Raw genomic sequence first — 21,286 nt, 5'->3', positions numbered from 1 at the left:
TGAACTCAGGGCCTGGGCAGTGCCCCTGAGCTCTTTTAGCTCAAGGTTAGCACTCTACCACATTGAGTCACAGCACCACTTCTGGATTTTCCATTGTTAACTGGAGATAAGGGTCCCATAGACTTTCCTGCCTAGGTTGGAAAGTCTCAGATCTCAGCCTCTGAAGTAGGATTATAGGCCTAAGCCACTGATGCCTGGTTAGCTTTGCTATTTTAAACCTTGTTATTATGTTTCACTCACACATAAAATTATAGTTGGTATATTTGAATAACAACTATCCACATCTATTTTAGTGCTTTTTATTTAGGTTATTTAGGATAGTTATTCTCATATTACTCATATATAACAATTCAATTGTAGCAACCAGACTTCAACATTTCACACCAATCCCAAGCAATGCAGGGGAGATGTTACCAAACTATTATATTTTACATTTAGGAAATAACCCAAGACTTACAAGATATATAAATATATCCATTACTCCACCAAAGTCCCTGATAACAGCAGTTGGAGTGAAAAATAAGCCATCTGCCATAATCTTCAGATTAAGTTCAATGCTCATGAAGATGACAAACACGTACTCGGCGATCTGGAATGGGCAAAAGGCAGCCTGGTCACTGTGAATGGCAAAATTACAGGTCAATATGGCAACAGCTAGCTGGGAGAGAGCTTGAGTAGCGGTACCTGCAAAGTAGGCGTATGCATGACTCTTCGGAAGGGGGATTCAAACATCATGGAGATGCAGGAGCAGATGGTTACAATGATCATGACCCAGTCCAGGTAAGTGACTAATCCCAGCAAATCACTGCCGAAGGCCAAACAAAATTGAGAAACACCAACACTCTAGGAAAAGTCTACATACAGAGAGTCAGAGATAATGGCTTCTTTTCTCACTCTATTCATAGGACTAGTATTTGTACAAAATACATCTCGTTATCTGTTTCACAGCACTATGTAGGAAGAAAATAATAGAGCACTTTTTAGATTTTTATGCAGCATAAAACTATACGTGGAAACTTAAAATGTGTGCAGAGCTTGTAATGCTTACTAGAGTTGATGGTACTTGGTAATTTTCACAGCTCCCGTGACTGGATCTGTTTTCGATCTGTAAGAGAAGAACAGTCGTGAGGTTTCTCAGCCCAGCCGCACCACACAGCCTGGCAACCTCTGCTTCCTGCATCTCTCCACCTGAAGTTTCCTTTACATCCTCAATAAAATGTGCATTGAAACAAAACCTGTTAATTGAATCTGCCGCTGGAAGGTAGAGAACGTGGAATAAAATAAAAATGGGATGGGTTTGCAATTCATGCTTATGGAAGCAGTTTTCTATCTCCCCCAGTTCTTGAGCTGTAGATAAGAGCCTCCATTCAAAAATGGCCAGACACAGTGCACTCCTTGAATCCCAGCTGCTTGGGAAGCAGAAGGAAAAGGATGATGGTTCTCGGTCAACTCCGGTAAACTTAGTAAGACCTTATCTCCAACACAACCGAATGAATGCAGTTGCCTGTCCTTGTGTGCATATGTATTTGTGTGTGTATATTTACGTGTATGGGTGTCTGCACCTGTGCATGTGTTCTCAACTACAACAATGCTTTTTTCAGTCCATTCCACTGTGTTGCTGACTAAAGGAGAATGACACCTCCCTAAACGAAGTGGTGCTGTGGCTCAAGTGGTAGAGCACTCACCTTGAGCTGAAGAGCTCAACGACAGTGCCCAGGCCCAGAGTTCAAGCCCCATGACCGACAATACATAAATAAATAAACAGATAAATAAATAATGAAGTGAAGAATTAGCAATTAGATGTAAACACGTAAGTGGCCGACAGGATAAGTCAAGGTGAAAAACCCAACTCGGGCAATGACCCAAACAACATCTGAACTGCCATCTTCTTCCTTTGCTTTGCAGAAATGCAAGGAAGTGTGTACTGGTTATTACTCAGGTGCATTCAATTGCGCAGGTCTCTCTGGAACAGAAGAAAGCACAACAGGCTGGCAATGAGAAGGAAGCCCTGCACTAGCCAGAGTCTCTCAGTCCAAAGGCCTAAATGTCCTCCTCGTTGGAAGGACAGGCATACAGGCTGCCATGTGGTCCCCCAGGCTTCCTTCACTCTGTCATGTGAGGACAGTTATGTATTGTCTTCCTAGAGCTGCTGTAACAAAGCATCCTCAGCAGGTGGACTGAGCAAGGAAAATGTGTTATCTTGTGGTTCTGGTGGCTAGAAGTCCAGGATGAAGGTGAGGTTTGCGTGTGTTGTTCCTTCTGAGGGCTGAGAGGGTCAGAGCTCTTTACCTGGTCATCTTGTGTGGCCTCTTCTTGTGTGTGTGTGTGTGTGTGTGTGTGTGTGTGCAAACTTCACCTTCTTATAGATCTCATTTTAATTACTTTTTTCAAGTTCCTACCTCCAAATACAGCCACATTCTGAGGTAGGAGGTAATAAATTCAACCCATGGGGGGCACAAGCCTATAGCAGATAATGGTTATCTTGGGCTATGGATCATCCACAAAAGGGATTTACCTAAATGATGGTATGAGTGAAGGCTCAAATGTGTGAGACTTTTTTACCCTTACCCCAGGACTCGTAATGTCTTCAGCATAATTACTTAAAACTTGCAATTCCTTTCATCTACTGGCTTGCCTGTGACAGGTGGCTTGGTGTACCACAGGTTTGGCTTAGTGGTAAGGTGAGAGTCTCCCACATTTCTTCCATGTCGGTAGGGCAGACCAGGACTAGTAGATTTTCCTCTCAAGCAAGTGTTAATGGAAGCAGTGGTGAACTTACTTTCTACCTTATTCTAGAGTTAGCTAATTGGAATATTTTGTTTATAGAATAACTGCACGTCTGAAGAAGATGTGACCTTTTACCCTGTCAGACAGTTTTCCTTTCTTTTATTATTTTCAAAACATAGTTAAGAACACTGATATAAACCTATTAAGGGGATAGGTAAAGCACAAGTAAACATGGCCATGAAGTGCTTTATCAATGAGAGTTTTCTACAAATGTGAACTACTGGCAAGCAACCTCTCTTTGTTTCCCACCTGGTCATTTGCTCAGCAAAGAGGACCAGCATGATTAATTAGCCTGTGGTTTTTCTGTGACCCCATTAGGACTACATAGTCTTTTCTCTTCCCGTGACAAGCTCCGTGCTGTTCTCAGGACTCGGGTCAAACACCTGGCTGAAACGGAATGCACTTACGCATTGAAGCGTGCCCGGACTACCACACGGCAAAAGTTTCTGAACCTGTGCTCCCGGCCCACTATAAACAGAGGCTTGTCGAAGTAAGGGTGGTTCTCTCGCAGTTCCTCTTCCTGCACCTTCCTAGAAGGGGACAGTTATGCGATAGTGAAGCCAGGCTAAAGTCTGACGTTCTTATACCACAGCCACACACCACAGCTGTAGCCCGTACCTCTTCATCTCAGCTTGCTCCTTTTTTTCCTGAATCATCTTGATTTCACTGTCTTCTCTTTGTGCATTTCTGTATCTCACTGTATTGGAATGCTATAAATACACCAAGAGAATGCATATTACAGCGATTGTTTTAGAAGCCCAGAATACTATCATTTTCTAAAAATAAAATCCATGCCTATATGCATGTATATATACCCAAAATATATGATCTACATACAAAGTGTAATATTTGTTTATAGTACATTCATTTAACGGTTAGATATAGGTATATATATAAAATAGTTATATAATTATATATAAAGCAGTTATATAAAATAAACACTATAATATGTTATATAAAAGACACTAACCATTGTATCCCTGTCCTCATATCTTTACCCTGATTTATTTTACTTTACAGAATACAACGAACCTATGATTGCAACAGGGAGATGTTGGAAACAAATGAAAGAAATCACTCTTGAAAATTCTATTGCCTGTCTACTTATTTATCATCTGTCTCTTTGGCTAAGATATAATCTCTAGAGGGCTATGAACCCTTCTGTGTCCTTCCTACTCCTGATAGATTAGAACTAAACCTGAAACAAAACGTACACAGTCACTTGACTAATACATTATGGTCAATAACTAAACACAGGAAAGGTCTACAGTGTAAAAATGAAAACAAAAATTATTGGGAAATTCTATGTTATCTTTGGCAGACGAATTTTAGAAAAAAAGTTATGCCCTAGCTTTTAAGGTCCTGAGATTACAGTGGATTCAGATTCTAGAACATTTGAAACTTGGTAAACTTTCAAAGTTAATGATGCAAATCATTCCTATGAACGTTTTACATACCCTTAATTTCAGTCAAATGAAATTGATATTCCACTTTTGGGCTATTCTTTTATCAAAGACATGTTCTATGTGAAAAGTCTGGATTTTTCTAGTTAACAGTCATATTCCATATGTGACCATGTATTCTGTTTTCTGATTCCTTTTGATAAAAAGTGTTAGAGACATAGCGACTAACAGAAAGACCCAGAACTGCAATTATCTAAGCAATCATTGAAATACATTTTCCCAAATCCAAAACATTGCTCAGGACTTACATCTTGAGTCAAAGTTTCAAGCGATTTCCCCCTGCTGATCCTTTGGCTGTTTGAGCCGTGTCTTAATGATCTGGAAGAACAAAAATCATTCAGTCAATGTACCTCAAGATCAATTTTTGACTTTTAAGCAATGATCATATTAGGAAAAAAACCCACAATTTTTCTGATGCCACATCACTAACGCCTCATTTCTTTTCAGAGTAAAGCGTAGGGTCTGTACAAATGCCTTTGATTCCATCTAACAAGATTTCAGGAATTTTCCTTCTGATCTTAAAAGTGCAAATTTGGCGATCGGCAAGGAAAAGGTCTTTGAAGTAAAGAGTTTTGGATCTTTGAATAGGACTGAATCATCATTGTTACCACCAGCAGCTAGAACTCAGGTCCTTACTTGGTCCTGCCTGCCAGCCAACCACAGCTGGACTGATAGTGGTGCCAAGAGGACACATCCTGCACACTCTTCTTCTGTGTGTCCCGGAGGGAGCACAGCTTCCTGCCGTGCTTACCTGCGCTCCTGGCGGATGTGGTGCTGGACACTGAGGATTGACCTCTCCTTCGCAGGCTGCCCCTCGAACGATCCGCTCAGCATGCGCTGTCGAGTGCAAGCTCTGCAGAAATAGAAGAAAGGAGAGCTCAAGATGAATGCATGATTTTTATACTTGGAATGAACATCACATAACTGCTCATCACTCTGATAAATTTTAAGGAAACAGCAACGATAAGACAAATAATAGAGAAAATGTCACATTGAGGGGAAGTGCCATTAGCCTGTGCGTATAAAGATTATTTTCAAAGTAGAGGATCTGAAACACAAATGGAAAGCATTTCTTTTACTCTTTTCCTTCACCTCCATCCCCAAATTAAAAAAAAAGAAATAGCAGAGTTAACAGGAGGTGCTGATGACTCCCTCCTGTAATCCTAACTCCTTTGGGAGTCTACAATTTGGGAGGATTACAATTCTATCCCAGCCCAAGAAGAAAAAAGTCCATGAGACTCCATTTCAGTGGAAGAAGTTGGGCATGGGGGTATGCCCCTGTCATCCCAGCTGTGGTGAGGAGTATAAAATAGGAGGATTGCAGTTCAGGTATGGGCCCAGGCAAAAAGTGAGACCTTATGGCAAAATAATAATGAATAACAAAATAAAACAAAATAAAAAGCCTATGCAAACAAAGGACTGGAGGAATGGCTCCAGTGGTAGAGTACTGGTCTAGTAAGTGTGAGGCCCTAAGTTTAAATCATAGTACTGAAAATAAAAAGGGTAGAATTTTGACCAAAATTCTGTGAGTGGCAAGACCAGCTATGCACAGGAGATCATAACAAGGAGGTTTATATAAAAGCCCCAGGGGAAGAGGTTGTCTAGCCAGATTCCTGGGGCTATGAAATATATATTCTGAAGACATTTGGCAGAAATTAAGGAAAACATAAAGCCATAAAGGCAGAAGCAGAGAGAAACAGCCGACCTTGGAATTAGCACAACACAGTGAGTGATAGTTTCACTATGCACTTAGAAATAATCAAGATGGCTAATCATGTTATATGGGGTTTTTTTAACCACAATTGTATGAAAAGCTAGAGTTGCTACCTAGAGAAAGCTCAGCCTAAAGCTTGTGGCTTGCTGGGAAGAAACTGTCATTTTCTTTGTATTTTCAAAAGCATAAGACATTTAAAAACACCATTTCTTTTGACCATAACACTGAGCCAGTGATAATTTCAGATTTGCTAATGAGTGAAGACAGTTAGGTGACCCAGCACCTGTGGTGTGAATGATTCTGGTGAGAAAATAAGATTTCTTCTCCACAAAGCAGTGGTCAACTGGAAAGAATATTATAGGAAGCTGAGAAGATACCAGTCATAATTAGTTGAGTAACTTCGGGGCTCAGTTTCCTCATTGATAAAATTGGGGGGAAGGAATTGACCTGGAACATAAGTCACAGATTTCAAATGTAATGATTTTGTGATAAGTGAATCTGAGGAAGTCATATTTGTTCAACTCCTTAGCCCATGTACTCCCATTGCATTTCTGATTCCGTGTAATCCTCTTACTGGAAGGCTTCCAATTGATTGATTTTATTTTTTAAATACATTTCTAGAATTGCTTTAAATAACTACCATCTCACAATGAAGATCTTTTGAGATGAGGCTGTGTATCTGCTTACCATGTAAGATTTAAGTATTTAAGAATTCCTTTGGCATTGATGAGAAAGGTCAATATATGAAAAATCATCCAAATTCAATGAATGTAGGTACACTACTGGAAATCAAACGGAAATAATGACTACTATTAATACAGCAAGCATCAATGTCTTGGATAAATCTAAGACCTGCTTCCAGGACTAGGAAGACATTGTGGAGAAGGATTCTTTTATAAGTTCCGCTGAGTTAACAGACGTAAAGCAAAATCTCATAATAGGGATTATTTTGTAGTGGTTTTTTTTTTTGAAGGAAAAAAAAACACCATAGAAAAACATGCAGTCATTTTGCTCAAGTCTTTGAAGTAAATGCTGTTGTTCTACTGTGGATATACAGATCTCACATCCCAGGTCATCAGTGTAAACCGCCAAGCCTTCACTTTCAGTCACTGTCTAGTAACTTGTATTTTTTTTAATGACAAGAATCTCTTCTTAGCTGTGTGCTGGTGGCTCACATCTGTAATCCTAGCTACTTGGGAAGCTGAGATCTGAAGGCTGTGGCTTGAAGCCAACCCAGGCAACAAAGTCTGTGAGACTCTTGTCTTCAATAAATTACCAAAAAAAAAAAATCCAGAAGTGTTTCTGTAGCTCAAGTGGTAATGCTACCTTTGAGTGAAAGAAGCTTAGGCCCTGAGTTCAAGCTCCAGGACTAGCAAAAAAAAAATCTCCTCTTAAGTAGTTGAGGCCTATTACTCTTAAACACAAAGCCCGTTCAATTTGCCTATAATACACATATTTGAGAGGGCCAGAGTTCCTGCTGTGTTGGAAATGGAGGAGTGTAGTTTGCTTTAGGCTGTGTGCTCTAGGACATTTACCCAAATGTCTGGTCTGAGAATGGCTGGGCATCTTGCTAGGGAAGAATTACCAGTGGACCTATTGACCCAAGGGCCTCATGGGTCTCCCTGAACCTAAAGTATCCTCTGTGGAACCTGCTGAAACCATTCAGGGAAGTCTTACTCTATCTCTGACAGAGAATGGAAGAACATGTTTCAATGGAGACCATATCTCCTGGAAGGACTCCCCGCTTCCCAAGACTGTCTCTTCCCACCATCACGTGGCTAAAGTGATGATGAGAAAACCATGTCTTTTTTCTCTGTGACTCATTCCCTTTTTCTTCTAGGTCTTGAGAATTAAGAAGATGAAAACGGGCTGGTATTTGAATATAGACAGGGATTTGATGGGAACTGTTCTCTGGAGGACTGGCTTGTTGAACATGGTGTTGAACTCATCCTTCTGTCAGAAAACCTGTGTTGATTATGCACAGGTCTTTGAATTTTCCCCACTGCTGTATTACTGTAGGTAATATTCAACTGCTACAGGTATTTTATTACATACAAGAAAAGCTCTGTTCTGAATTCTCTAATCACAATAAATATGTAGTTCTCTTTCTTCCTAAAACCAAAGAAAACCTTTGCTGAAACAGATTTTTTTTAAGACAGACACTTAAAAGTGTTGAAATAGACACAACATTTGCTTTAATTTCTTTGCTACTATTTTCTGCTATTTTCACACAACTATTTGGTAAGGTGATTTATACCTGGATAATGGTGGAAGCAAGAATTCAATGCACAATAATTACGGTCTCATTGACAGTTAGATACAATTTTTAGCAAGTGAAGTCAGAACTGTCTTAGAGGTCAGCATGAGCCCTAGTGGCCTGTCTCCTCAGGGAGAACCCTGCCTAACCCTTCCCATGCTTAAGCAGAGGTGCTTGCCTACCTTTTTTTTTTTTTACCAGAGGATCCAAAAGAACTATGTAATTTTTTTTGACTGGTCATGGGGCTTGAACTCAGGGCCTGGGCACAGTACCTGAGCTCTTTTGCTCAGGGCTAGCGCTCTACCAGTTGGAGCCACAGCACGACTTCCTAACATATGTAATCTTAGCACAGTGACATCAGGCCCACTGGACCAGCCTTGGGGTTGGGAAGTCACCTGTGGAGTCTCAGGCTCCATGAATGGCCAATGGCTTGCTTCTATGTGATCACGTGCACTATGAAAAGTCAAAGATACACAGTCTCCACCTTCAGGTAACAGTCTCTTTTTCAAGAGGCTAACCATGGACCAGATGTTCTGACACTACAGCCTTCTCATTGAACACACAACGGTTTTGAACTAAGAAACTGAAAGCAAATTCTAGGCTTTCTTCACTGATGGCTGTGCTTCTAGGCTTTCTAGGCCTTTTCAGTGTTTTGTTTGTATGATGAAGAGACAAAACACTAGCAATGATGGGCTGGGAAGGTGGCTCAGTGGTAGAGTGCTTGCCTTGCATGCATGAGGCCCTGGGTTCGATTCCTCAGCCCCACATAAGCAAAAAGAAAAAAGCCAGAAGTAGCGCTGTGGCTCAAGTGGTAGAGTGCTAGCCTTGAGCTGAAGAGGCTGAAGGACAGGGCCCAGGCCCAGAGTTCAGGCCCCATGACCCAATCCCCCCCCCAAAAAAAAAACTAGCAAGGAAATCCTCTTGTGCACATGTTCATTCTAGTTGATCAGCTTATTTATAGGAAATGGGCTTAGGACTAGGAAGTGGGCTTGGCTGACCTCTGGCTCCAGGCTCACCTGGATGGGGAAATTATTTCCCCAGAAAGAGTGCCATCCTAGCATGCTTCCACACACATAAAATATCCTTATGTCTAGGCTATCCTTGCACTCTGGGCTCATGTAAGATGTTTTGTTCTTTTGGAAAACAGTAGTGTTAGTAGAAAGAAGGTTACATCAGTTGGATGTGGTTCAGTATATTGAGCAATTACACGTATTCTAAGAAAATGTGTAAGGCGCAGACCACAATATGACAGATATTTTCTTCGCTGTTTTAAAAAGCAAATGGGATTTTATTGTATACAAGTCTCAATAGTAACTCAAAAGACAAATTGCCAAACACTGTTTGGCTAGGTACAATACAATTACCAGTTTTTATATAAATGGATTCTGATGGGTGGCATAACATGAGACCTGAGTATTTCACCAATATGGAAGCACAGAACAATGATTTGCTTCGTCTCCCACATTCTTGTAGCATGGTAACAACATGTGTTTCATGCGATGGCTATCCTCAGTTATTCCTCTATCTAGATGGAATTCTTCAGGGACTACTTTCTCATTCATCCTCACATTTGTGGAAAATCCCATTTCTGGTACCCCAGCAGTAGATAGCAGAATGAAGAGAGAGGAGAATGTGTAAGAAGAGCAAAGGAAGCGGGGTGGGGGGGCGGTGGGGATTTGTAGCCTGGATTGCAACTTGAAGGCCTTGTGATTCAAAACAGCACAGTGGCTTTCCAGTTGCTTCAGCTGGAATCATCTGCCTTTGTCTGTGAGCCTAATGGAGAAAAGTTGAGAAACCCAAGGTTAGGACCAGACATTTCTGACCTCGGGTTAGCTATGGCTCCTTAGGCAAGTGACACGTGCTTCCATTTCCTATATGTGAAACCTGGAGAACATAAGTATCTTCCTTACTAACTTCCCGAGGAAGTGGAAGAGACAAAGATGATGATCAGAAAACGCCTTGGGAGCACTGACACTTCATTTCCATGTTTAGTTGCAACGAGTTCCTTTTCTATCTTGTCCCACAGGGATGGCTGACACTAAACACTATGGAGATGCTGAAGACTGAGTATCAGGTTTGACAAAAGGCCTCACTGGAAGGTCAGTCTTTTCTACTCTGGGATCCACAGTGACAGCTGCGAGAGACAGGTGCTGGCTGTTGCTCATAACTTATCTCCATGCTACCATTCTTAATAACGTGCTGTCTGCTTCCCTCAAGATGGCTACCACAATGATACAGTAGTAGACAGGTTTCAGCTGGCTCCCAGTGATCCTCACCTCATGGTTTTTGTTCCCTTGTAGACTCTCTTAAGCAGTTCAGCACAGAAGGAAGTGGGGATGGGACATGTGAATGGACACTCTGACTACCATCTTCCAGCACATCTTGTCTCACCGGCATACTTGGCTTCTTCTATGCTCTGATGGAGCATGCCACCATGTTGGGTGACACTCTATGGAGAGACTCACTTCTTAAGAATGGAAGGAAGCCTCCAGCAGACAGTTCAAGAGGAACTGGGGCTTGAATCTCACCACCTGGGAGAAACTGAACTCTGTTAGTAAGACAGGAGCGGCCTAGGAATGGGATGACACATTCAATTCCAGATGTGTGCAGCTGTGTGGGAGGCTTGAGAATTAGCTATGTTCGTATTTCCAGTCCAAACAACTGGTAGAAAAGGTGACCCATGCATGGACCACTGGAGTTCTGGAGTCATTTGTTATGTAGCAAGAGAGAATGAAGGTGGCTATTACCACTTTTAGAAACTGTCCATTATTCTTCAGGAAAAGATGAGTCTGAATCGAAATCTAAATCTGTCTGGCCCAGTTTTTCTGGCTTCCTCTGGTCTACTTCTCTGGGTTCGTCTTTTTCACCAAAAGCACCTCTTCCTCCGCAGGTCATTCTCTCGGGTCTTCCAGTTCCTCACATGCGACATGTTCCCAAGTCTTCTAACAGAGCAAGGGTTGTTTATAAAATCATTTAGTATCATTTTCCAGCTCTTTGTACATAGTGGGTGCTCAAGAAGTATTTGTTGAATGAATGAACTTTGAAATGCTATGATCAAACATTTCATTTCTTTTTACCCAATTCATGCTTATAAAGTATGAAAATAATGGCAAAATTAAACAGTGTGTGTTCAAATGATTCTTTAGAAGGGAATATTAATCTTATGTCAAGTTAGAATGCTATGCCATTCAAGATGGATAGCTTGCACAAGTTTAATAGATGATCTTTTGAGAGTAATGAAAAGAGTCAGATGTTGCTTCTCAGAGTAGCCAGAAAATGTGGAAATCTTTCCCTGTGTTATATATGAAAGCTTTTAAGGGCCTTGAAAGCCAGCATGGAGCGGAATACTCTAGCAGTGGAACTCATTTCAATTTCCGGAACCAGAGATTTTTGCCTGTTCCTGGGAACACAGTCTCCACATAGCTCATCTTGTAGCAATGTGCTGGCAAGACTGATATTGTGACAGACTTAGGAATGGGAAGCTTTCATCTGTTACCCAACAAATAAGATGCATGCACCATTCAAGTTACTTGGAAACGGCCCTACTCAGGAAGAGAAGTCCTCACATGTTCAATGAAATCCTATTTTGCCACTTTCAATTTTTCATCAAGTTTCAGACGCCTTTTGGATTTCATAGAAGAATGAAAAGTATATTTTCTAGAAGAAAACGTTCATTTATTTGCTGCTCAGAAGAAAAAGCCAAGCTAATGGAGTTGAGAAAACATGCTGTGGTCTTTAGGGACCATCTTGCTTTTCTTGGAGGAAAGTCAGGGGAGAGGGCAGAGAGGCCAAGGTCTCTGACATCTTTGCTGTCTCTCTTCCTACTGGCATGTCAGAGAAGGCCAGTTTCTTAGAAACTCCATCTAGTGGTTTCATATTGATAAAAAAATAAAAAGATCTGTCTACCCAGCTCCTAGAAGGGGGAGGGCACAAAGCTTCAAATGTCTGGTGAAAAATAATGAAGTCTTTTGTCTTGTGTGGGTGAGGAAATTCTCCATTATGCAGGCATATGTAATCCCTTTATTCCTGTTCCCTGGAGGAGAATTACAGCGAGGCATTTTCCTTTTCCCAGTTGGGGTTAATGTTGTGCCCTCACTACCTTTGAAAGTAAAACAAGATGAGGACCCCTGATGATGGTTAGAATGTGGGAATATTTTTCAGCAAACACACATTCCCAGTTGCAAAAATATTACCCCTGGTTTCGTGCCAAGCCTTTGAAAAAAATATGAAAGATTTATTCTTTTTCTTTTTCCTTCACTCTTCTTGCATTGCCTTTGGGCTGTGGAATTTTCAAACTGCCCCTTATACAACAGTCATATATATAATATATCTTCTATATATATATACATGTATATATATATATATGTATATGATCTTTTATGGGGGCTGGGAAAAGAGAATCATATCTTAAGAAATTGTCTCTATTTTTCTTGATGTTTCTCCATCTCAAATATTTTTAAATTGGCCCAAAGATGGTGGTTATAAGAGAGCTCTTTGGAGCTTTATTAGCCTTTAAACACCACTAGTTGTTTATAGACACAGTAGCAGGGGTCCTCCATGCCTCTCTTTGTCTCCGTGTCTTCTTTCTTAATGTTCCAGAACAAGGTTGTGGGAAAAGACTGCACAATCTGTAATGAAAAAGAGAGAGAGGCTCCGAGTCTTCAAATTATTTTCAGTCATTATAGAAAAGTTGAGTTTCATAGGATACCATCTGGTATTAAATGTAATTAGCAGCGAGAGAAACCTCTGTGTAGTATGCAGAGCTTTTGGCTTGACTCAGATCCTGAGCTCCACCAGGTAATGTACTTTAAAGTATTATCAGATGTTGGTTAATGTAATGTAATCACATCCACAGACAACAGGAAAATAGTCCTTCAGTGGTAATTATGTAAAACCATGAGTGTATAACGGAGCAAGAGAAGAGATAATGAACCTTTCCTGGAAACAGCTCTTACCTGAATCCTGACAATGTGACCATCCACAGCAGAGAGACAATGGCAGGCTGATGGTAATGGGTGAGGCCCTGGGTAATGGCCTCTTGCTGAGAAGAGGAGAAAGCTGCGAATCTATCCCCGTGAACGCTCCACTCCTTTTGATTCCGCCCCTTCCCGAGTAAATGGATATAGCTCTTTAATAGCAGCAGCAGGTTATTTCTTCCTAGTTTTGCATTATTCATTAAAGCATGTTCTTCTATAGTGATATGTAAATACATGGGTGACCAGGACCTCACGTAGCTTCAAAATAATCTCTGAATATCTTTATTAATATATCATATTTACCATCTGCATGTGCTTTAGACAAAGAAGAATTAACTCATTGGAAATTGATTTTTTCGATGCATCCCTAAAAATTCTGAAACAAAATCTCTGAACTTCCCCTAACACATTCACTAAAATTCAGATTTGATAAACCAACTACAGACTCAGAAATGTGAATACATGCTGGGCACCAGTGGCTCATACCTGTGATCCTAGGTTCTCAGGAGGCTGAGATCTGAGGATCCTGGTTTGAAGGTAGCCCAAGCATGCAAGTCCATGAGACTCCTATCTCCAATATACCACACACACACACACACACACACACACACACACAGAACTGGAAGTGGAGCTCTGGCTAAAGTGGTAGAGTACTAGCCTTGAGCAAATATGCCAAGGGACAATGACCAGGTAGGCCCTGAATTCAAGTCCCAGGACCAGCACAGAAAACAAACAAACAAAAAAACCCACACAAATACAATATGACTGAATTTTTACCATTTATAACTAAAATTGGACAAATGTTGAAAGAAACTGTACAATTTTCTACAGATATGTATTTTATATTTTCTGTATGGCCTATTGTGTTACACTCCAATGATAAAATAGTAAAAGCAATAGTAAAAGCAACACCTTGTTGAAATAATCTATGGAAATGGAAAATATCTGAACAAGGCTTTGCTTTTACTAATTATTTTTCCTGGGATGCCACACACTTGGAATCATGTAGGAGAAATTCTCCAGTCTTTCCAGATTGGTTTCTTCCTCTAGTTGGCTGTTGTAATGGATAGGCACAAAGCAAAGCTTAGATGAGGGGACTATCGTAGTCATATTTCGCCACTTCCAAATCTTTAGTATTTCCTGTTTTATAAAAAAATATTTATGGGAAAAAACTGATTTTGGTTATCACTGAATTATATTTCAACTGGTCTACAAGAGTGTGTTCAAGTGTCAGAAACATCTTATGAAAAACCAACAGCAAATCACTAGTCTTAATAGATGCACAAAGAGGAGTATGATATGAATACTAATGCTCCACTATCTTAAAACCACTATGTCAGGTGGTTGGCCCAGACCTTGGCCTCAAGGATCTCTGTCTCCCTTGCTCTCATCTGCAGGGGAGGGGGAAGGTGGGACATACCTAGGCCCTCACAGGGGTGTGAGGGTATCTTCTTACTCGTGTGAAACACGAAACTGCAGAGAAATGACACGACCTTATCCAAAGTTGCTGAATGGCTGCATGACTAATGAAACAGTAATTTTAAAAGAAGAACTTGCCAAATGGGGGGTAAGGTAAAGGGGTAAAAAAAAATCTTTCCTGAATGAATGGATGGATGGCAGGGACATCTTTTAGTGGAAAAAAATGGCAAATGTTCTTTCGATAATTATAGTTGAATAAATGTATAGAGATTTCATCTAGTACATGAATTGTACTTATGTCCAATGAAATGCTGAATGAGATAAAATGATTAATAAGAAAGAATGATAAATAAGAGAAAAGCTAGTCCTATGTGTTTCATTTAGTATACGGAGCTGTGGTAGAGCTCCTAGGCTTTGAACTCAAGCTGCAGTGCTGGTACAAAAATAGAAAGATTACTCTAAGTGCATGATGACATAAATCAAAATACCATACTCTAAATATCATATAAGACTGAGCATTCAGCCAGTTAGAAGGACACCATCTTAGCTAATGAGGTGCTCATTAACAAAAGGATGGAACTTCCACAAATAGTGTCCATTTGAATGATTTCATTGTGACATTTCTCTACTCACCCAGCCTTGCAGGAATGGTAATGTGCCTTGCATGATTTCAGGGCTTTGAATTAAAGGAAGCTCCACAGAGGCGGTGGTGCTTTGAAAAGCATGCGCTTCGTTGTTTGCAGAGAAAAGGTCATTGCTTTTTGCAAGAAAGCTTCCTGGGTGAAGCTGAACAGCAGAGTCGAGGGCTGAATGGCAGCAAATTGAACAGCCACCTTTGGTTTTGGAGACCATTTCTGGTTTGAAGGGGCATGTGTCTTCCTGGGAGTGGATGGGTATTTCTGGAGGACCCTGTCATGAACTTGTGTAGTAGAGTCACAGAGTGGGTGACGATCCTGAAGTTCTGTGAGGAATTCAAGGTCAGTCTTCTGGTCAGATCCCGGGGGTAATACCAGGATTAGTCAGCAGCCAATCAGAGCAAGGCTATGTTGAGATTCAGGATTTCTCTTTCAACTAGCGCTTTATGTAGAAATATTTATTCTCCTCTGAAAAGCTATCCAACACATGTGTCATTCCATGTCAGAATGCAAACCATTGTGGAGTAAGCGCTTGGTAGGAGAAACATTTTCATTTGCTCACAAATTGCAGGTAATAAGGTGAAAGTAGTTTCTCATACCATATATACTTAGCTTTATTTCTTCCTATCTTCCATGTTACTCTAAAACCCATTCTGAAGAAAATGCTTTCGTGGCCACTTTTAACACTGCATGTGGTACAGGAGAGCTAACTCTTCCCACTTGCCACAAGTGGAAGGAGAGATGTTCAACTGGCCTTGTCAGTCACTCCACCCCACCATTCAAGAACATCTACACCCGCAATGCAGCAAAGAAGGCTGTGGCGACCAGTCATGCCCTTTAAGTGGATCAAGTTATTTATTATCAAGCTATTTATTATAACATAAGTCTTGAACACCTAAGTAGGTAGCTTAACTTTCCATATTGATACTGCCTTTCAAGAAATAGCCTGGAAAGAATTAAAATTACATATTTTCACAAGAATTCAGAGAGGGGGTATATTTGCTTTTTCAATCCTTAATAGATTTTTATTCAGTTAGTAATATATTAAATCAGCCATAATTACTTTTTAAAAACTTGCTCTCTGACCATTTGTTCCTTTATATTCCTTTTAGATTTCACAGAGGATATAAACTAATAATAATAATGACAAGTTTTTGCCATCTTTTCACAAATATTTGTTCTTATTGTTTATTTTAAAATATATGATACATAAAAGACATGTCCTATTGTGCTTTCTTCAGAAAGACACTGGTGATGTATTTGACATTATTGATAAGTATGTAGATGCTCAAAACATACTTTCTAAGAGAAAATACATATCGATGTCCAGGAAATTAGTTCAGAAAACATAGCCATTAACATGGTCCTACCTGTGTTCAACCATGTCACAATATTTATTGGAGTTACCTTAGGATCTTGGTAACTGCAGTCTCCTTTTCCAGAAGGTTCCTTGCCCTGATGCTGAAAACAGACTTGCGAAACTGAAAAAGATAAGAAAGTAATTTATTTTGGGAAAGCAAATAGAATGAAATATTGGGCAATTATTAAATCGATAGTATTCAGATATTAACCCATTAACTATAAACATTTTTCACTTAAGCATCATCACATGACTAATTTTGGGATTTAATATTCTATTTTTACTTTTCTGTGAGCAGAACTACAAATGCGCCAGTGGAGCTATGTGTCACAGCTACGGACAGGGAGCAGGATGATCTGGCCACACGTCACCGGTAATGCCACTGTCCTGGACCTCAACAGGGTTCTGTTTCCCAAAGAATTTAAAGTTGAAACCAAGACTTATTTGCTACTGTTTAGGAAGCCATTCTCCAATGCACATTGTTGTCTTGTTGTAAGGCTCTCAGCCTGTGATGATAAATTTGAACATGAGTTTTGAAGTTGTTTTATCTTTTGGCATAGGGACAAGGAAGAGGAACTGGCAAGGTTTCCTTGGAGTTGGCAGTGATAAGACCTGTCCCTGAGAAGAGAATGAAGATGGACAAATCTGAGAGGCTGAGTACAAGCCAGAAGACACACCCGACTCTGTCTTTTTTCTTAGTTGTAGAAGTTAAAACTGTGCCAGGTGAGCAAGGTGGAGAATGGACAGAGAAGGGCAGGGGGAGAACAGGAAATGTACTATCAGGGTGGACTCATCAAAACAAGTAATGGGAAGGTAACTCCCAGCAGCCGGAGAGGAACCAGCAAGGGGATGGTGAGTTGCTCACTGTCACCAATAGATTGGATTGACTGGGCACGGGGTAGAAATGCTAGTGGCTCATGGAAGACAAAGGATTGTCAGGAATCAAGATCAGCTGACTCTAGAACACCATAGCCTTAGAAGGAAGCCCAGGCTAGGTGTCAATAGTGCAAAGTATGACACAGCAGAGGGTCACGTGCTGCACTATATGTGCAGTGGAAAGGACGACGGGGGCTTTCACAGTGCAGCTGGGGAAGGAAGGGAAGTCTGAAAGCGTTAGCCATGACCTCATGAAGGAAGCTGAAGTTAGGCTGGGCCTTGCAGTACTTCTGCAGGCAAAGGTAGCAGTAGGTAGAGTTATGACAAGGGTCTGTACACGTGCTCTGCTAGGTGGATTGTCAAACAAAACAAAGAGAAGAAATGTGGCCCACTGGAATAGTATTTGGCCACAAACAGGAGTGAAATTATTTATGGTATTAGCCACAATCGGGATGGAACTAGAGATCACCAGGCTGAGCATAGGTCTGCTCAGTACAAGCCTGGCAGCACAGGCCAGCCCCCCCCTTCCATCCTGATGGCTGGGGACATACCCTCTTTGTCATCCCTGCAACAGGCAGCTGTACAAACCCAGCCACCTCCTCCTGCCTTGCCAATAGAGCCAGAGACTACTAAGACAGACACCCATGTCAGCACAGGGCTGGGGAGGACTGTCAAGCAATTCCCCATGATTTCCACCATGCACAAAGTGGCTAAAGGCTACAGTTTTTGTCCTGAATTTGAGTTTATTAAAGTAAGATAGAGCATTCATATGTACAAGAGAGTGCTTGAGAACTGTTTTCAAATTTTTGTCTTTACTTTTTTTTTTTTGGTACTGGGTATGGAACCCAGGACACGGCACTTGCTAGGCAAGCACTTGGTCACTGAGCTACATCTCAACCCTGTTTTCAAACTTTGAGATTTACCACAGAAGCAGTGAGTGGAAGGAGACATAATACTGTAATCTTTGATTACAAAGAACTTCGGATTCTACAAGTACATATATGTAGATACAGGCTTAAGTATTTGATACAATATATATGCATTTAAACATGTTTAGGCTGTTCTTAATGGAGAAGACCTACAGTGGTTATCACTCCTTAGTGTCTCTTGTGGCTGCAGAATAGCTTTGCGTATTTCTTTTAGCTAAGGAGGCCGCTTTGCTACACTGCTCTGGAGTGCCCTCTGCTGGCCCCAAAAGATTCTGACAGTGCCCTGAAAATCAAACCATGAGGCACACAGGGATCCATTTCAGGAAGATTTTGTAGCAGAAATTGTCAATTATAGTTATGAACAAAACCAGAACTTGATCTCTCTATACTTTACTGCATCAAAGATATAGGGATTAAAAGGAAGGTAGTTATGTTTACAGACTCTGACCTGACAAAGCAGAAAGATTAGTTAGAAGAGTTTTGGCTTGTGGTTTTACTTTACTAGTAAGCTTAAAACATTCAATTCCATTAGGACATAGTTTCTTGACTTAATTAACAAAACAAATAAATTTAAATACTCAAAAATACAAAGATGAGAGTCTTAGACTCTTGTGTGTGTGTGTGTGTGTGTGTGTGTGTGTGTGTGTGTGTGAGAGAGAGAGAGAGAGAGAGAGAGAGAGTGCGCCCGTGCACGCATGCATGTGCCAGTCTTGGGACTTGAACTCAGGACCTAGGCACTGCCCCTGAGATTTTTTTCTCACTTCTAGCACTCTACCACTTGAACTACAGCTCTACTTCTGGCTTTTTGGTGGTTAATTAGAAATAAAAGATTCAAGGGGCTGGCTTTGAACCATGATCTTCAGATCTCTGCCCCTAGACTAGCTAGAATTATAGACATGAGACACTGGCATCTGACAATAGTCTTAAATTTTCATTAAAAGATGTGGCTAAGTCTGGGGGGTAGCTCATTAGTAGCGCTTGTACACAGCCTTGGGTTCAATCTTTTGAGAACAAAATAAAACAAATCAACAAAAAATGAGGACATAAAACAAAATTTTGTTTCCAGCTATTCATTCTTTTCACAGAATTAAAGATGTTTGGCCTAGAAGGGCATACCAATTGATGGGTCTTGCCAATTTTGGGGGCAATGTCTTAAGTCAGAGGACCTGGAGAACTTTTCCTCCAGTTTGGGGGAGTATGAATCCAGCATGGGTGTGTTTCTGGACAGTTCAGTGCAGCTCCCTGTCCTCTTCCCCACATAGTGGCAGTTGGATTCAGAGGTCTCTGGCAGACATGTGGTTGGTCCTTTAGCAGGGCAAGAGGTGGCATCCGTTCTGTCACCATGAGGGACTCACTACTCAGTAACTCTCTGTTTTTTATGATGTCAGCAGTACTGATAGCATCCACTCAGTTTGCAAGACTGTCATTTCAAGTTATTTGTTGGAAAGCTTTAAAAAATGTATCTAATGAAGAGCTTTCCTTCCTGTGTGACTTGGTTAACTAGTGCTATCGTTTGAAAGCAAAGGGCAGGATAAATACTTGATTTTCGACTTCTACTGAGAGTTTCTATTATGACCTCCATACAGGTTTGAACGTATATGATGGATCTCAGTCTACTGCAATTGTTATTCCTATTACAGGCCAAATGCTCACTTTTTTAGGAAGTTTGGCAGGCTGGCTCATAACCCCTGAATTCACTGGCAGAGCTTCCTTGGTATCTGAATGTCAAGACACTCCAATCTACTTCTCCTTTTCAATCAACAATGTTTTCCAAGAAGTCCTGGTTTATTTATTGCCAAATGACTTTTTAAGAACATAATCTAGGCCGGGTGGCTCACACCTGTCATCCTGGCTACTTAGGAGGCTGAGATCTGAGAATCACAGTTCAAAGCACCCCAGGCAGGAAAGTCTGTGAGACTCTTATCTTCAATTAATCACCAGAAAACTGGAAGTGGTACTGTGGCTCAAATGGTAGAGCACTAACTAGCCTTGAAGTGAAGAGCTGAGGGACAGCAACTAGGCCCAGAGTGCAAGCCCCACAACCAACCAAAAAAAAAAAAAAAAAGAACATACTCCAGATTTCAGCTATGGTGTTTATTGCTACTGAGCCAGTCATTTCCCAGAACTTTTTCTGAATGGGAAAACTAATCTGTTTTCTATTTAAATTCAAACTGACATCTTCATCTCGATCTCACTTCAAGACTTCTTGCTTGCCAAGGCCAAAGGGCTGGCAGCGTGTCTACGGTCACTCAACAGTGTTTCACATGTCCCTCCCCAGTCACCTCAGCACAACTGCAGCGAGCACAAGACAGCCAGGGAACATTGGAGAATGTCTGCACAGCTTCCCGCCCTTCTATGCATCTGTACCTTTTCATGATTCCCACGCTGCCAGACCAAAACGCTAGAGCATTCCCGACTCCTTCCTCATCTCATCCTTCTGCTGCTTCAACTCGCATGGAAGAATGCCTACCGCCAAAGGCTCTGTCAGTGTGCCTGGCCTGTGGGGAGGTCGATGACTGTCTAAGGCCCCTCTGGTGGTAGTTTCTTTGGAAAAGGACTGTGGGAACCTATTCCTTATCACGTTACTTAGAAGAAGGCACTTTGCAATTATTTTTTTCTGTCCTTTCAAACTTCAAAGTCAGTTTTCCTGGTTATAAAAAAGTGACTCATGGGCTGGGAAGGTGGCTCAGTGGTAGAGTGCTTGTCTTGCATGCCTGAGGCCCTGGGTTCGATTCCTCAGCACCACATAAGCAAAAAGAAAAAAAGCCGGAAGTGGCGCTGTGGCTCCAGTGGTAGAGCGCTAGCCTTGAGCTGAAGAGCTGAGGGACAGCGCCCAGGCCCAGAGTTCAGGCCCCACGACTGGACCCAAA

The 21,286-nt window shown here is 41.1% G+C and overlaps 1 protein-coding gene across 1 annotated transcript in view; it reads right to left on the bottom strand.

The window, feature by feature from the left end:
• The window catches only part of Nalcn (sodium leak channel, non selective), a 211,162-nt gene that overhangs the window by 36,420 nt on the left and 153,456 nt on the right, over positions 1–21,286 (bottom strand). Inside the window, exons 17-24 of the mRNA XM_013022975.1 lie at positions 16,659–16,732; positions 5,002–5,103; positions 4,499–4,568; positions 3,406–3,497; positions 3,195–3,317; positions 1,049–1,105; positions 685–805; positions 458–589 (exon numbers count right to left, since the gene is read on the bottom strand). Coding sequence (XP_012878429.1) covers positions 458–589; positions 685–805; positions 1,049–1,105; positions 3,195–3,317; positions 3,406–3,497; positions 4,499–4,568; positions 5,002–5,103; positions 16,659–16,732 — 771 coding nt within the window. The remainder of the gene's footprint in view (positions 1–457; positions 590–684; positions 806–1,048; positions 1,106–3,194; positions 3,318–3,405; positions 3,498–4,498; positions 4,569–5,001; positions 5,104–16,658; positions 16,733–21,286) is intronic.

The sequence above is a fragment of the Dipodomys ordii genome, unplaced genomic scaffold (assembly GCF_000151885.1).
Source record: "Dipodomys ordii isolate 6190 unplaced genomic scaffold, Dord_2.0 Scaffold65, whole genome shotgun sequence".
Classification (NCBI taxonomy): domain Eukaryota; kingdom Metazoa; phylum Chordata; class Mammalia; order Rodentia; family Heteromyidae; genus Dipodomys; species Dipodomys ordii.
This window is presented reverse-complemented; position numbering and strand designations above follow the sequence as displayed.